Here is an 18002-nt window from a genome sequence, read left to right on the forward strand (position 1 = left end):
ACTAATATTCAAGCTTGTTACATACATTCTGAAATTAGTGGGACATTCCTCTGCCAGCAGCTGCAGGATGTAGGGAGAAATTCTGGTTGGTGATATCAGAAAGAGTTAAATCTCAGACTTCAACCAGAGCAGCTGGAGAAGTGCAAAAGGCAGCAAACTGAACTTCATGCTCTAAACCAGCTGTTCCAAACTTAACCAGGTGCCAAGTACCACAAGAAGAGTTTGGCGAGAGCCCAGGAGGATTTCTGCAGAGGATTAAATGCCTCTTACTGCAAATCTGACCCCTTTAACTAGACACATAGTCCAATTAAAATATCACAAGAGGACATGGTAGAAAGTGGTACTTGCCAGCTCCTTCATACACCAGAACTGTCAGAGCAAATGCAACTTGTTGATTAGTATGGGACTCTTGAGATGTAGAGGATGAAAGACAACACAGTAAAACAGACTTCTAATATCTCTTTCCAGTAGTTCCCAATGTTCTATACTAAAGAAAGCATATTTCAAAGTTGACAAGGGTACAGAGCACTTCAGCTGCCTAACCTCAGCACGTCCCAGGGCACCAGAGACAGCGTGCTTGCACAGAACCCTGCGATGGGGAGTGTGTCTCTCACCTGATGGTATTATCTGAAGAGCCGCTCACTACTAGCCTGTCTCTGTACTGCAGACATGCAATGCCTCGTTTGTGGCCATTTAAGGTGCGCACAAATTCGCAGGTACTAGTGTTCCATACCTGTGATAGGAAGGGAGGAGGGAACCACACAGAGACAAAATTATTACGAAGAGACTAACAAAAGAAGATGTCTGTATGATAAACAGATGCATCCAGAATGCTCTTAATGAAGATGCTACCATTAAGACTGGGAAAATCACCCCTCTGATGACCTGTGATTATAGTCTGCAACCGATAGCAGGCTGGGTCACTGCACACAGTAGATTTTTGCCACACAGTATCAAATGAGCTTCCAGGTTCAGCATTCTTGGGTTATGATTTTGTTTACACACGATATAGATTCTCCTGAGGTTTAATGCTGCAGACTGGGATCATAGCAGTAACACTTAAGTGCCTCCTTAAGTATCTCCTATCAACTCACCTTCACTTTTGTCCCCATGCTGCCCTCTAACAACTGTTTAAATGACTGAACAGGTTATGGAAGTGGTCAAGTCGAAAAAGAACACAGAAAAAAAATATTCTTTTTTAACTGCATCTGTATCTGGAACTGATTTGCCATAGGTTCTGTAAATGAGCTATGCCAGCTCAACTGAGGGACAAGTGCAAATGAGCAGGAGGAAGACCACTTCTAAAGGAAGATCCTGCCAGGGGCCATCTTCCCTGTCTGATCACTGTTCTTTGTTAATAAATACCCCAGAGCAGCAAATAAAAAGCCTCTGAAACACCTCACCTTTATAGTTCTGTCACCTGATGCTGATACAATGTACTTGTCATCAAAGTCCACCACGTTGACGGCGGCTCGGTGCCCCACGAGCACCCTCCTCAGGGTGATGTCCGTTGGGGAGGCCATGTCCCACACGGCGATGGAGCGGTCCTTGGAGCACGTCACCATCATGCCGTTGTTGAAGCGCAGGTGCAGCACAGCCTCGCAGTGGTGGATCAGCGTATTCAGCATCTCGCCTGCGTTCACGTCCCACACTCTGCAGGTTCACATTTCAAACCAGACAGAAGAGAGTTAACAACCTGCACTGTGAATTTTCTGCAGAGCCAGAGAGGGACAGGGAGAGGTAATTGACTCTCTAGCGATATTAGAGAAGCAAACACCACCACAAGTTATATCTACATCTATTAAATAGTTCATTAAAAAATGTATTAGATAAACCTGTTGATTATGTGTACATTGAGACAGTCCAGCAGCCAAAAACCCTGCAATGCAGTTAACACCATAAAAATAATGCACCCAGGAAAAAAGCATTCTTTAATTAAGGGAATTTAATGCTGAGGAAAGGTAGAAGACTAATGGCCTTAAAGACTGGTGTTTCCTGGTTGTGCCAGCCTATTATACACTTCATTTCCAGCCAATGGGGAGAAGTAAGTTCCCTGATAGGCTTCATTTTTGACCTCTCTCACAGGACTATCAGCTTAAGTGGTAATTTATACAGAAGCAGAAGACAAGACAATTCTTTTCAAACAAATACAAGTAATTGCCACAAGTTGCACTATGATTTGCATTTACCCTGCGGTGCATCTGGTACACAGCTACATTCCAGGAATGCACTGAATACCCAAATTAAGATGTAGCATTTATGTCAATTTAATGTTATTGGAACCAACTGTTTCAACTGAAAGATAATTTAAGATGCGAGTTAGACAAAAGCTTCATACAGAACTTTTAGTATTTGAAATGAAAATTTTAAGCCTTAAAAATATTTATTTTGGGCTATTCTGTTGGCAAACTTCTTTTGCCCTCCATAAAGAGATTTCTTTTGGCACTATCACACCTGTATCCCAGATACACAATATGAAAGCAGAAAATGGCTGTATCATCAGGCACATCAGACCTCGCAGAAGTTAAAACTTCCTGCTGCCAATAAGGCAAGCAATAAGAAAAGGCAAGATGTGAGAAACACTTCTAATGTCTTATTTTCTAACTTATGGAAACTAAAGTGCATCAACTTATAAACTCTAAATGAGAAGGAAAATCACATTCCAATTAGAAAATGCAAAGGAGAAAAAACTAAAGACCTGAACCATTAACATACAAACAGTTTGCAGACAGAATTGCCAAACTGAACAGGAGCTGGAGACCCACTGACTTCTTTGGACAAGTGCATCCCTGAGATCTCAGAAGCATTAAGAGCCCATCTGTACTGTCTATTGGATGAAACCTCTCTTCCTGAGGAGACCCAAGGATAAAAGTGATGCATCCTATGTGCCTCTGGGGTCTGCACAAACATTTATAGATACAGTGGGAGACAAAGTATTCCTGGGCAAGTAGCCAGTCTGCAATTTGGCCTGCCTGGCCTGATATGGAAAATGACAGTGCTTGTTACAGAAATCAGCCTCTCCTTTTGCAATCTGTTTAGCCCAGTGCAGTTCCCACATCACCTCCAGGCAGGCAGTGTTGCTGAAATTCTGGATTCCTATGAATGACAGGACCCCAAAATCTAGCAGAACTGCAAGACTGCATGCATCACATGTTAGGAATTCAATTTAATTAACTTAACAATAGTAGTTTACACAAGCACAGGGGAGCTTGCAGCCACCTGAATGCATACTAACAGCTCCAGAAAAGGCCACCAATGCAGCTTTTTGCTGTCTAACTTCACTACATGAGCATTGCTTGTACTCTGACAAGGAGGGAGTGTATAATAACTTGGAGAAGTCAGACCTGCCCCTTCACATCCAAGTTCATATTGCAATTCATTAACTCATATGTGCCTCTATTTACACTACAGGTCTTACACTCTTTGGTATCCTCCAATATGGAGTGGACTTCACAAATGCACAACATGCACCACAAGTGCTACCTTGAGGTGTCCATCCTTTTTCTGGAGACTTGAAGAAAAGCAAGGTTAGAAAGATTTAATGAAAAGAAACATCATGCTAAAATTTAATTTAAAGTCATAGGATATCTAGTCATACATATTTTGTTAAAATTAAATGACAATGAACAACTAAACCTTCAAACTTGCTTTGAAAACCTCAACTCTTAAAAAGTTATTCTCAAAGAGAATTTATAACATTCTCAGGGAGTGTCAAAACATGCAAAACCTTGGTGAAATGCCAGATGGCCTTCCTAAGTCATCTTGACCTTGACCGGCCTTGGCTTAGATTCTCATTTCTCCCTGACAGCGATTTGCATGGACATCTGATAAGGACAGCACAATGCTGAACAACTTCATGGAACTGCTTGAACAGCACACATTTAAGAAGAGATCATTTCAGCAGCTTGCAAAGCTGAAATCTTAAGAGGCAAACAGAAAGGTGCAAATCAGGGCACACACCTGACTGTTGAGTCTGAAGATCCAGTAATGATCACCCGTTCATCATACTGGAGGCACAGGACAGAACCCGTGTGGCCGGTGAGAATTCGCTTGCATTCCAATGTATTCTTATCCCAGATCTAAGACAGCAAACATTCAAAACTGGACAGTTCAGTAAGGTTTTCATCTTTCAGCACTTACTGGTTTGACTAGACTGTTTTTTACTACAGCACATCTTCCATAGTGCACTCAGAAGACCTTTAGTGGCATCTGCAGAGTCTTCTACAGGCTCTTTGGTGCAATACCTTGACATCTTTGATATTACTGGCTTTACTACGAATATTGGTTTTACCCTTCTCACTAGGATACAGGGCCCAGTAATTACATAGCCTGTAATTACTGCTGGACAGAAACTCTGCTGGCGAAGCCTGTCTGTCTGAAAACAGGGTCTCTCTAGCCAGATAAAAGAGTAGCTGCTGTGCAGGTGGGAGATGGGGGAAGGGGAAGGAGAAGGCTGGGTTACTAACAAGAGACTGGGTAGGTGTCACTGAAATTAGGACTCTATTATTTATGGCATAGGCACTCCAAGCCATTAGTATGCCATGATGGAGCATTCTCACCTTAATAGTATTGTCTCGTAGGCCGCTTACTATCTTCTGATCATCATACTGTAAACAATAAACCCCTTTGCTTGTCTCACTTCGGCAGTGGATCCTCTGTAAACTGTGCCTTCCACACCGCCAATTCGACTCTATCGTCTTGAGGAGAGACAGGAGACAAATGAGATGTAGGGGAAAAAAAAAGCACAGAACTATCTCCCCTTTTTTTTTGTTTGGTTGAGAAGGCAGCAGACACTTTTCTTTATGCTTTTTCCTGCAATCAGGCCCATACAATGACATAACTGCTTTCTAGAATACATGTAATAAAACCAATTAAACCGACAAATGCTTGGAAAACATATCGTGGCTAAACTGGTCTGTGCTGTTGGGAATGGTAAGGAAGAAGTAACCTAAAAGCCTTTTTCTATCTCCAGCCTTTAGCCCCTTGTGACTCAACGGCTAAATAACTGAAGAGAAAGTCTCAGTCGAGCTCTAAATGTGTTTACAAACTTGTCACAACAGTGCCCAAGCACTGCTTCTGCCGTTAGGAAACAAGCAGAACATACCATTTTGCTCACACTAAATGCAAGGCAAACACGCTCAGCTGCTTTCTGTTTCCCTGAGTCTTAGGACTGCAGACTTCAGAAATGCACTTCCTCCCTGCCTCAGTTCTTGATATCTTCCTGTAACAGCCTATTAGGTCTCATTGAACCAGGAGGAGCAAAGTACCATGGAACAGAGAAAACCAAGATGTTACAGTGCTGCTGTGATATCTGATGTGCAAAGTGTGGAGACTCCACCTACAAACAGCTCACTGAACAATCCAACTCATCCTCTGTCTAAAGGAGCAGCAGGATCTTTTGTAACTATCCCAGATCTACAAACTCCAGACAAACACAGACATGTCAGATTTAATGAAATATTACACTGCAACAGAATATCCCCAGAATTTCAGCATCATGAATAAATCAGGAACATTTGAAAAAAAACAAAACTAAAAAACCAACAGTGAAACACCACCATAGCTGGCAGCTGTTTCTTACCTCTATGTCCTGTATAATTTTGGGGTAAAGTGCTCTGTAGAAGGAGTTGGGTGGTGCAGTTCCATCAGGAGGTTTGTTTTTAAATAGATATTGCCCCCTGGAAGACAAAGAATATTTCCATTGAACACAAATCATCTTTCAGCATTTTGGAGAAAGGTCCTCCTGGCATTTTACAAATGGATAATCACTGCTGACAGATTCATAGTCAAACTTAATTTATTAAGATGGGATGGTCCCTTGTTTGTTTGCCCTGCAACATGTCAGTGTTGCATTTTAACACTGAAGTACCCAAGAAAAATCTGTGTCTAGTAACTTGGGGAAGGGAAAGAAATTCTCTATTATGGACATGGGCCCATTCAGCTCAGTAAGGGCTGACAGTGGCTCATGCTTGCAATACTCACACACATTATCAGAGGTCACCTTTAAAATAAAGCATGCAAAGCAAATGAAAGAAGCCAATGAACCCTGAAATCCTCTACACATTCAAGGCTAGCTTTTATCTGCATTAGCAGGAACAGTATCAGGTTGGGTACATGGATATTTTACTGCTACTACTCTGTGCTGGTAAGCAACACCTCATCTGTGGTGCCTCCCTCATCTCAACACTGATTTGGAATACTCATATCCCAAGCTAGAGTTTTGTTACCAAAAAAATCTGTAAACGGCAATCACTGCCTGCTGTGTAAAAAACTTTAATTCCTCATCCTGAAGTTAAGAAGCCACCAAACACGGTGTGGAAGCTAGTAAACCCCACCATGGGCGTACTAACTGCTGCTCTGCCTGGCAACATGCCTCACAAAATGGAGAGAGGCACAAATGCCTCTGAGTGTAATCCTGGCATCAGAGGCACAGAGTTTACACTGGGCCAGCTCTCCACTTCTCCCTCCCCTGCTCCATTACAGCATAATTAACTGTTCAATACTTTCTTGTGCATTTCCTTCCTGTCCTTTCCATACAGTACACCTCAAAACCCATTTCAGAGACTGCAGCTGCCCTGATACACTTGAACTAGAGAGATCACAACAATGAACCAAAATCTTTGGGTTGTAAGGCAATAGCAAACTACAGGACTGGACAAGCAAAATGACAAATGCTCAAGAAAAGAACTTTTGATACTACTTTAAATCAAGCATTCTAAGTACAACTCAAGAGAAAGGCGCTTTCATGTTTGGACAGAGCAATTACCTCTTTCTTCAAATATAATGACCAGCAGACATGCATATAGGAACAAACACATGAAGATGGCACATATGGATGCAGACAAGCCACTAACTAGACAGATGCCTATTTACTGTGATCCAGCCTGGAAGTGCATTCATGAAAATCAGTATTACTGGCCAAGAAAGATGAAAACCTCGTTTGAGATGCACAGAGTACCTCAGAGACATCCTGGAAGACTTGGGGCAGGTCTAGAAAAACCTGTCTACAAGTCTGTGTGCCTAAAAACCTTTTTATTCTTTCTAACTTTACTAGCTAATGTAACACAAAGTCTGGTTGCTACCTGTAAGTTGTGCCCTGCTGCATGCATAGTCAGTTGTTTACTGTTCAGCTGAAGGATTGCTTGGAATTTCCATGGCATCCCAGTAGCTGTTGTGCTGTGGCTCTGGGATAAAAGGAACTATTGTTTGTAGGTTTTGATGACCAGCCAATTCAATCAGATGGACACAAGCATGCCCAGATTTTGGGCTTCTGTTTTATATTTCTCTAAATCTGTGTAACCCTTACTGCTCCCTGACAATCTGGCAGTGAAGGCTCCCAACATGGAAAAGATTACTGTGAAAAGGAGAATGAGAAACTGTCCTGTTTATCTGTGCAGCTTAAATGTAACAAGTCAAACTGTGGCTAGGAAGACAGCCTAGATAGCATGAAAACCTCTCAAACACTGAAATCAGAAAGAGTAAAAAAGTGAAATCATCGAATTCCTTTCCCAGGCATTGCCTGGGGAATCTCCATCAGTAGAAGATTTTAAGAACAAGTTAAGACAAAGATTTGGGATGACTTAAGAAAAATCTCTCTTCCTATGGGAAACAAAAAGGACTAAATGACCTCTCAAGCTCCTCTTAGGACCTACTGTGACTTCAACAGTAGGGAGAAAAAATATAAGTCCTGAAGAGAATAAGTCACTAAAAGAAATGCAAAAGTTACCACTGTCATGTTTGTGTTTATTTTATACTCTTTAGAAACACTGCACTATTGGAAGCAGATCAAAGTAGTATTTATTTTTAAAGAATGTCTCATAATCCTGATTTACTTGACTTTACTTCCTGAGACAAATAGTATAACAAAATTAACCATAAACCAGAAGTCTTTGTTTGCAACTCTGTATCTTTTTCTTTTTAATAGCAACCAAAATGCCTGAGCTGTCACTTTTATCTTGTTTATGAAATATTCATACCCAGTTTCCCTTCTGCCAACATCCTAGGGACACCCTTGGAAAAGAAAATTATGTATTAAAGGGTGTACCCCTGAGAGAGAAAGTTCTAATGAAATGTTAGCAGAGCAGCTTCAAACTTGAGTGAGACCTACATTGTAGTAAGGCTATTCCAGATGATTATTAACTAATCTATCTGCATTTCTAAAGTCCCCTATTCTCCATGGTACCTACCCTCAGCTTCCAGTTTGAAAATTAAACAGATATCTAATAGTGAAAATCTGCTGAGGAAAACAAACAGACCTATCAGGAAAGAACTAATTCATAGCACATGCTCCCCCACTGCCACTCCTGAAAAAGCTCTTCTGCTCTGAACTGCTGACCGGTTTAGGGTTCCCCTGAGGCACACACAGCTTCTTAATATGAACTGAAAGACAGCTGGGTGTAAAAATCTCAGTCTGTATATCTCACTTGTCACAGTGGGCTAAGAGCATGATCAGAAGAGGAAGTTGAGGAAAAAATCCCCCACGTTGCCACACAGCCAAATGTGGCACCTAATTCCCCAGTGGCTGATTTTTGATGTAAGCAACTGTCAGGTTTGGAATTAACATGATGTTTCAGTGCTGAATAACCCTCTTCAAATATGGTTTGAAACACAAAATCCCTGCTGTCCTGAATGGGGGCAAAAGAGGTGAAGATTCAGTTTCCTTACCATCCTCTCCTCTCTGACAAACCCCTCCACAGGGAGTCTGTCCTGACCATTCTCTCAATGAGCTTCTTCCACAGCATCCCATCTGACGTCACCCGGTACCACTCCTTGCACACCAGCTCAGCAGCACACAAAGATTTGGCATCCAGGTATGACAGAATGTTCTCAGCAATGTGATCCAATCCCCGAGCTGGGGGAGAACAACAACAACAAGAGGAAAACATTATTTGCTGGACAGACAACTCCCCCTGCTAGTACAAAGATACACTCTCCTTCCATCTCCTCTTCTGCATGCGGAGCTGGACAAAATGCACAGAAGAGCATTTGAGGCTAAGATCAGGAGTGAGCAGTGTTATCCAACTTCCTTTGGATATAGCACAACAAGTCATTAAAAATAATAAAGAATCCAAGAAGTCATTCCAATCTACTTCGATGGGTTTTAGCACTAGGGGGATATTCTATGGATGGCATTTCCAACTCAGCAACGCAGCCCCCAAAATCTCTCTATATTAGGACCATTTCTCATCTCACTGCTACAGCTGTTCTCATGTTGCAACGGCTCAAAAGCTGTTTTTGCTAAAGCAGTAGCTTTTAAATGTAATGAAGAAAAAAATATATATTCCCAATGTGTGCCCTGAAGGGTAGTGGTACCTTTAGACAGGGGGGAGGGAAGGATATGCAGATGCACAGGGACGTCAAGAGGGAAGGAGAGGCTGTGTAAGGAGAAAGTGAAGCAGGTTTGCTAGTTTCATTTATTTTAGTGGGTGAAGGAAAAGTACACACCAAAATAATATCATTTGCAAATATTTCCCAGTGTGAACACCAGGACTGGCTTTACTTCAGTATGACCGGAATGAAATGTAAAGCAATTGCCTGGTTAGCACCAAGCAGGTCAATGTAATCCCTATGTAGGGAAGGTTATGCTATATTTCTTAACTGGATGTTTGTAGTCAGTCAAAATGTGCCCTTACCAACTCAAATTTAATCACAATCAAGACTTCAGGAAAACAAGATGCCTTTTAAATGAGAAGTTGTGTAAATACGGCTTCTCTTGAAGGCTGTTTAATTCACAAGTGAGACACACCACCAAGAGATTATCTCACTTCACAGGTTAAATTTCATACGCTTTGTGAAAGTTCAGACCACATCATCCCTCAGGCATAATGTTCAATCCAAGCAAAAATGAAACATTGCAGATTGGTATTACATGCATCTTCCCTCTGGTTCACATTCGGGACAAAGATAAATACATGTTTTCTTGCTTTTAAAACAACAGCCTCAAAGATCAGGCCCTGCTTGTGAGAGAGTAAGAAAAAGCAGTAAGTACATTTTTACAATCACATGTCTGGACTTTTGCAAACCCAAACTGGGTGCAACCAGCTGACTTTGATTAGAGTTCATGACACAAAAATGGCCCAACCTTTTTTTCCTTAACAAAAAGATCTCAAAAGTATCTCCCACTGCATGAAAATTAGACAATTCAGCATACTCCTCCTGCTGCTCTCAAATATACTAAACTTAGAATACACTTTGGGTCAGATATTCTGCTCAGCATTTTATGCTTCAATCTTTATGAAGAAAAAGCATGTGAATGATACCAGGCGCAACCAGAGTGTAGAGAAAGAGGTCTGACATTTCTTATCTTTAGAGATGCAAAATTAGATGTCAACCTGCAAAATAAAAGCATCATCAGCCTTTATTATGTATTTAATCTGAAGAGACACGTACAACCACTATTAAAAAACAAAAGTGTTTGTAAATTTAGATTGACTCCACAGCAAATTGTGGAAAGAGGGAGACAACAATTTAGTGAATGTGAACAGGAATTTGCAGGAAATCCACAACTGGCAGAGTAGACATGGACATCCTGTTGCCCTGTTCCTCTGAAGCTTTGTGTGGAAATGGCAGATTTCCCAGTCTGCTTCCAGCAGGCTCACAGACATTTACAGACTCACCAGGACACTTCCAAATGCCTGCCTCCATAGAATCCTTACAGGTGACTTTAAGTCAGCAGCATCATCAGATGAATTAATTTTATATATGGGGAACAAGTGGTGGTTTTAGGAAGCAGGGCTACACTGCAACACCTGGGCACAGTAATCTTCACCCATGTGCCCTTTCTATTTCATCAGGAATTGCACTTTAGATCTTGGCTGCAATAAGGTGCTGTAACTACTGCCATGTCCTTAAGTCCTCCTTTGCCATTGATACTAGACCCTTTGCAGCAAAAGAATACTAATTGTTTGGCCTCACCTCCTCACATTTATGATAAGTGGATGGGCAGAGTTATTCTGGCCTGGCTGCAAACACAATTTTATTATTTTGTTTCTTAGGAACAGCACAGCTCACTGAGGCATGTATCCAACAAAGCTTCCTTAAAAAGGGAAAACTCTGCTCACAGAAGATTTTGCTAAATGGATGTGAAACACGATTAGCCCTTCAACCCTCTGAACCAACAAGAATGTTTCAGCTATTTCACACATGAAATCCTTATCAAAATTACTTTCCTCATAAAAAATGTTAAATAGCTTGAAAATGCTAAACAGAAGCCTTATTTTTTCAGAAACTGAACAAACTTCGTTAAGTACACAGTTAAGCTGTATTTTTCAAACAACCTTAATTCTGTTCAAAGCACTGGGAAAATAATCTGAGCCAACTTTACTCTATATTAGTAACACATGCCCATGATCTGAAATTACCTTTAATTCTGGTCATTCTTTGGGACTGTGCTAGGAGGACAGAGATAAGATGCCTCATGATTTTGAAGTAGCTTTATTGTTTTATTCACTCAAGGGGGAGAGCAGGAAAGAGAATGAAGCAGTAAAAATGAAAACAGAGTACTGAACACTTGAGAATTTCAGAAAGCTAAAAAATACTTTCAGAGTTTAGGGTTTTTTTTTTTTCATTATATGACTTAATTTAGAATTTTGTGTTCATCACTTTTTCCTAGGCAGTTTCTTACCTTCCTCCTTCCCATTCCCTTCACTAGAACCTGCTTATACTCAGGACATCCAGCACAGACTGCAGAGTCTGCACCAGTGCAATTCCTTGCCTTTAATTTTCTCCCTCAGAGTGATATTCAGTAGGACATTTGCACTTTGTAAATATGCAAATTGATGCACATACATTATTTACATACACATTTTCCCCAACTATTAAAATACTCACATATTAACTGCTTGATTCCTATTTATTCTGCAATCTGATAGACTAAAATCAGCTGCTTCCTGGGCAACTGGGAATAGACCAGTAACAAATATGGTAAGGCTAGGAAATTTGGAATGTCTCTACAAGTATTTATAGCACCTGCCCAAAATTCTCAGAAAAAGCCCTGTAGGAAGAAATTAACCAAGAGCAGTGAGATGTGTTGATTTCATGGGGTGCTTTCATGGGGTTCCTTGGAGAAAGACCTGGAAAAATTGTGTAAGCACCTACATGTATACTTCCACTTTAATAGTGGGGAAACCAATGCAGTCTCCAAACACTTCCTATTTTTCTGAAACAGAGCAGCTCCACAAGTTATAATGCTGCTCTAAGTACAAGAAGATTATTGCCATTGGACTACTAAAAGCTAACATAAAGCAGGTACTTAGCATAACTAAGATTTTTTTTTTAATGCTACAACAGCCATTTGATTACTGGGCACAATGAGCTTAAAATCCAATGAGTCTACCTATTTAACTTCCTAGCAAAACTCCTACAGTGCCTTTACGCTTTATACAATTCACAGTTAAACGTGCTTTTTTCCATCTTTTAAGGCTAGAACTTATATTTCGTGTTGAGAACTCCCTTCTGAAGAATGATCAAGTGACTAGATTGATCAAATTGCCAGAAGTTCAGTACTTCTATGAAAGTATCCACAGAATAGGCTTTTGGCAAGAAACAGCTCTCTTCAACTGGCTGTTAGAGACAACATCTGTACCACTTCTTGCTCAGGTCCCTCTCAAACTAAGGACCTATGGCGTGGGAATGCTAATCTATGAAGTATCTATCTATTTATCTATCTACAGAGGTATGACCTAGTGGTCTGAAAAAATATGACCTAAAGAGTCAGGAATTTATGTTTGGTTCTGAAACTCTATTGCTGTATATATCTGATCTTTTACCACCTTAGTTTTCCAATCCATAAGACAGGGGGGATATAAAACTGCATGTACACTACTTTATGTGTGCATTCTGTGAGATCTGCCCAATGCCACATCTGAGAATAGCTGGGATAATATTTTCAATGGAAAGCACTACAAAGGTGTAAAAAGCAGAACACTTCCATCTTTTGCTCTTATACCCTCCATTTTCTATTAGCAATAAACACATAATCAAAGCAATGGCTTCAGGAAGTTATTTCAGTAGGAAAGAGAGACAAATATCTAAATAAGAAAAGGAAAAACCTCAGCTGAGCAACCAGCAAGAGTAGTAGTTTTAATTTTAAAAATTTTTGTTATTCATGCATCGTTGTGGGCATTAAGGGCACAACTACCTGCCCTGTGGCTTGGGATAACTACCCATGTAATACAGAGATTAGCTATCAGTTACTCCTAGAAAAACCATGATGGTGTTAGATCATGCCTTGACATACAGTAGGAACACAAATTAAAATATTATGACATTTCATACTGGTATAGAGCTTTTTATTCAAAAGCTATTATCTGTTTTGCAAACTGACCCTACAAGAGACCTCTCCAGCAGGGTAGGGTGGAACAGAACAGTTTTTTGAAAGACAAGGAGCAAGCTCCCTCTGCCTGCAGAAGTACCTGGCAGTGCAGTGATGAAGTCCCGCTGTAACATGGGTTTGAGGTATGAGTTTATGTGTCCGTGCTGGTAGTGACACATCTGGGAGATGAGGTGCTCCACAAACTCCACCTGGTCAGACTCGGACCATTGTTCAAAGTACTTGACGCAGAGCTCCTTCTCCTTCTCATAGCTTGCAGACAGTTTTCTTTGCTTGGGCACAATCATACTGGAAGTGCCATTGGCAAGTTTTGTCTGTAAACAGGAAGGAGAGGAACAACCCAAATAACACATATGAGAAGAAACACAAGCAGTTGTACAATTTTTTTCAGGGGGCAGACAACAGAAGGCAAAAAGCACTCTGACACATGAAAGCTGTCACACCACGCATCCCGCCTGGTGCTGTCAGCCCGAGCGCAGCCTGCAGGACAATGCACTGCCTCGTGCCAGAGCTGCAAACAAAGGACTCTGGTCACATGGGAAACCTTCAGCAACAGTTTAACATAAACACAACTTTATTTAACATGTAGACAGTAAAATGCATTTGGATTTCTAATGCACATATACCAGTTACTTCAATGCACCTACAGCAAATTGCATTTGTACTCTGTTTTTTTTTTCTTCTGAAGAATGGATTGCTGCTAAAATTCATAGGGAATGCATGAAAGGGATGAAAAAAATTGAATTACACCTCAAGAGCAAAGCCAGCTAAAATAAACCCTGACATTTGGTAAATACTTCTTTCACAGAATAAAATATTTTCAACTTTCTGAGCACTGTTAATATCTTGTCAGAAGGAGTCAGCTCAAAGAAGAGTTTCAGGGACAAAGCAAAACACTGACATTTCAATTTACTACTTGATAGTAAGATATAAATTCTGCTTTCTAAATGATTTAACTGGAAGAAAAGTCTGCATTTTGCATTGCAAGGGTATCTTTTGTCAAAATAAGATTAACCATTTGCTGCGAAATTATTTTTCTTATGCTGGTCAAATAGTTTCTACTTCCTGCTGAAAACATGTGATTTTCTCTTTTTCATTGCAACAGTTTAACACTAGACAGCATTATAATAACAGTCAATATCATTACATCATTTTTATTGTCAAAATACACACACAGCTTCTTCATTAATTATCAAATAATTAAAAATAACTTACAGATCTAAGAACACATAAAATACTGAGGTAAGGATGCCTTATTTTTGTTCTATAATAAATCCAAGCATTGGCCTTGCCAGGGACCCTTATTAAATTTAAGGGTAAAAAATGAATCCTTAAATCTCTCTGCAAAGATATCTAATGAACTAAAAGAAATGCAATGATTAATCAATTTTACAGGAAAAGGAAAAACAACAAAAAAGCCTCTTTTCAACAAGTGCCAAAACAGCAGGCTATTTAGAGACCACAAAATTTAGTCACCAGTAGTAGATTTGGAATGCAGAAGTTTCTCATTTCTCGGGAATAAATAACTCCTGAACTTCAATACCTCCCAATCCCAACAGGAATCCTGACTTTGGAACACCAAAATTTGAAAATCTGAAAATCTACTTAACCGATCACCATATAAATTTCATTTTCTTAGAGATAATGCATCTAAATACTCTTTTCAACATTTCTAGAGAGCTGGATCTTCCTTTGGTAGAAAAAGACAGTAAAGAGCTGTGATTTCTAACAAGCAGCTTTTTTCTATTTCTGGATTATAGTTTGACTTAAGCTTCTTTCAGAACACAGAACATGGTGATCACACCATCAGTGCTCCATTCTGCAGCTCAACGTTTTCAGGTTTACCCCCACTCCTCCCTGCAAATGTGTGGCTGTGTCCAGCAAGATCATGCAAGACAAGGACAGTGAATTATGATTTCATTCAATCCTCACATGGACAGCACTACTGCAAACAAGCCATAGAGCCAGTACTGGGCAGCAGGAAAGAAAAACTCTCTCTTGGGCCAAGAAAAATCACTAAAGGGACTGTGGGCATCAAGTCCTGTGTGTGAAAGACTGGAATTTTTCTAGCAAAGTCCACAGTAGTTAAGAGCCTGGCAAAAGATGATTACCAGTGGAGTGGACTGAACACCTGTGTTAAGGGATTCTGGTAATTTTAGCTGCAGTTAAACTGCCTGCAATACAGGCATCCCAGTAAAAATACTGGTTTAAGACAGTGGGGAGATATTGTAACCCACAAGTTTGATCTCATTTAATTTTTCATTTTGTTTGCTGCGCATCTTACAAAAACAGGTTGTCTCTACAAAGCATTTATTAAAAACCTATGCAAGTGTCTTTTAATTTGAGGGACTCTGAAGTCTGCCTAACATGCTGAGCCTGAGTGGAGCATACAGCTCATGTGCAAAGCCAATGAAGGGGCAGCGCCTTTCACAGGGTGGCACCACGTTCTGGCCTTTCCTTGCCTTCTGAACACCCTTCTCCCAGCAGCTTTCAACTCCCAATTACATCTAAAACATTGGTTTGTGGTATCAAACAGAAGCTGCAACATCTGCAAATACAAGTAATGGCTTATGTGTGTGCAAATAGATGGCTTAGATGGGACAAAACAATTCATTCTGCCTGAACACAGGTTTCTTGGATAGGAATAATGAGTAAATTAAAGAATCCATCGCCCAGTACTTTTAACAGCTCTGGAAGTGAAACTCCAGATTTATAAACTGGTTCTGCTAAGAAAAGCACGTTACAGTGTTTATGTCCAAATTAGTGATCATGAGAACACCATATTTTTTAGGTTCGTACTTCAGCTGCATTCTTATAATGTCACTTGAGACCTGGTCTGCACCCTTGCCTGCTCTGGTTTCTCACCAAAAGGAGTGAGCATAAGCCCAGAGTGTGCCCAGCATGGCCTATGGTTCGTGCCAGCAGGGGACCAAGAGGACAGGACATGCCATGAACACACCAGCTCTGCAGAGTAGAGACAGATAAACTGATAGGGCTCTCAAATCACTCAAACTACAGTTTAGAACAAAAGTTCCAGAATTTTAATTTAAAGATTCTTGAAAATCCACTGGTAGTTCAGTGAAAAAGGCCTATTACAAAATAAAGCATCAACAAAACAACATCATCAAGCACCTGTATTATTGAATCATCTACAGCCTCCTCCCTCTCTTGATACAATAATCAGGCCTCACCTGATAAAGAAAAACCTGTTCCACTTGCCATCCACACTGCTAGGGTAAATATCCATCCAAATGCACTGTTCACAATCACATTTTCTATACACTTCACATCCAAAAATGGTGAAGAAGAATAAGCACTGGTAGTTCATCATCTGGGAGGAAATTTGGGTGTAACAGAGCAAACTACTAAGTTGGAACAGATGAAGCTTTCCCAACTCCCTTTTCACAAAGGCCTGTGTGTGAGGGCTGAGAGGTGCCCCAGCTGGCTCTGGGCACCACGACTCATCTGCAGGAATGGCAGAGGTGTCCTCTGACAATGCTGAGCTGAGCTCATAAGCTGTGCCAGGAAACCCAGGGGACTGAGTGCCTCAGGTTGGTACTAGCTCAGGGATCCACGTACTATGCTCCAGTGCAGCCCGTAATTACAAGACCATTTCTCCAAATGGCTACATTTAACACAAGGCACATTTGTATGCCCAGTGAAGTAGAAGAGGACTAATATATGAAAGGACTTTAATCTAAATAATGGGTTGCAACTGTAGGAAGGTGCAATATTTCAACACAGATAAATAAAGACTGGATAAATCTCCTGCTCTGCATATAAAATAAACCAGCTATGGTAAATCAGCTGTAACCCATATATGACAACTAAGGTTACTTTTGGCTTTGTTCAGTACGGGGGACCAAGGAGCCTCCTAAAAAACAGAAAAAACCAAAACCAAGCAACTTCCCTGACTGTAGAACAGCAATAGTGTTTACCCACCAATATGAGTGGTCACAACTTTTATACGTTTTTAAAAAAAAATACATCTCTAGTCACTGCAGAGGACTTTGTTCAGGCACCTTTCATTGGGTAGATGAATTCAGGTTTTGTGTTTCTCAATGCAAGAAGATGAAGACATCTCTTCAAGTCAAAGAGAAATTGTCTCCTAGAATATTAAGAATGGCTTAAATGATCCCAGCAAGGCTTGGGACCTTCTGAACCTTCAAGACATCTTCATGCTGAAGCTCTGAAAATACTGAGAGCTTAGACCACCAGTGCAAATTTCAGTTTCTCCCTAGATAAAAGGAAAGGTCTTCTCTTCCACAGCCCAGTACCAACAGGTCATACTGGGTTTCTTCCCACCTTCCTGGACTCACTGGGACTACAGGCTCTGACATAGACAAATGTCCTTTTCTGCTTTTCTGCAACTGCAGCATTTCACCTCCAATTGCTTGCACCGCCCCTTGCGGTTAAGTCACTGATCTAGACAGAGCCACCTTAACAGGAATTTTGGATGGGTCTTAGTGAAGGGGAGGAAAAAAGAGGACATAATGTTTAATTATAAGAAATGATTGAAATAGGCACAGACATACCCCGGGTGCCTCTGCACTGCAGCAAGCTCTAAACTTGTTATCGTTAATGGTTTAAATTTCACTGTGCTAATCATTTCAGGACACAAGCCTTTCTTGATAATCTAATGAATTATTCCAACATCCTTCAGCAAAAAAAA

The 18002-nt window shown here is 40.6% G+C and overlaps 1 protein-coding gene across 5 annotated transcripts in view; it reads right to left on the reverse strand.

Annotated features, from left to right (window-relative positions):
• BTRC (beta-transducin repeat containing E3 ubiquitin protein ligase) overlaps positions 1-18002 on the reverse strand; it is a 114098-nt gene that overhangs the window by 8853 nt on the left and 87243 nt on the right. For all 5 annotated transcript variants that reach the window (XM_030951745.1, XM_030951743.1, XM_030951744.1 and 2 more), the window contains 7 exons: positions 13413-13644; positions 8665-8851; positions 5582-5678; positions 4560-4697; positions 3961-4079; positions 1404-1653; positions 615-733 (listed from right to left, as the gene is read on the reverse strand). In XM_030951745.1, coding sequence (XP_030807605.1) covers positions 615-733; positions 1404-1653; positions 3961-4079; positions 4560-4697; positions 5582-5678; positions 8665-8851; positions 13413-13644 — 1142 coding nt within the window. The remainder of the gene's footprint in view (positions 1-614; positions 734-1403; positions 1654-3960; positions 4080-4559; positions 4698-5581; positions 5679-8664; positions 8852-13412; positions 13645-18002) is intronic.

The sequence above is a fragment of the Camarhynchus parvulus genome, chromosome 6, assembly GCF_901933205.1.
Source record: "Camarhynchus parvulus chromosome 6, STF_HiC, whole genome shotgun sequence".
NCBI classification, from domain to species: Eukaryota; Metazoa; Chordata; class Aves; order Passeriformes; family Thraupidae; genus Camarhynchus; species Camarhynchus parvulus.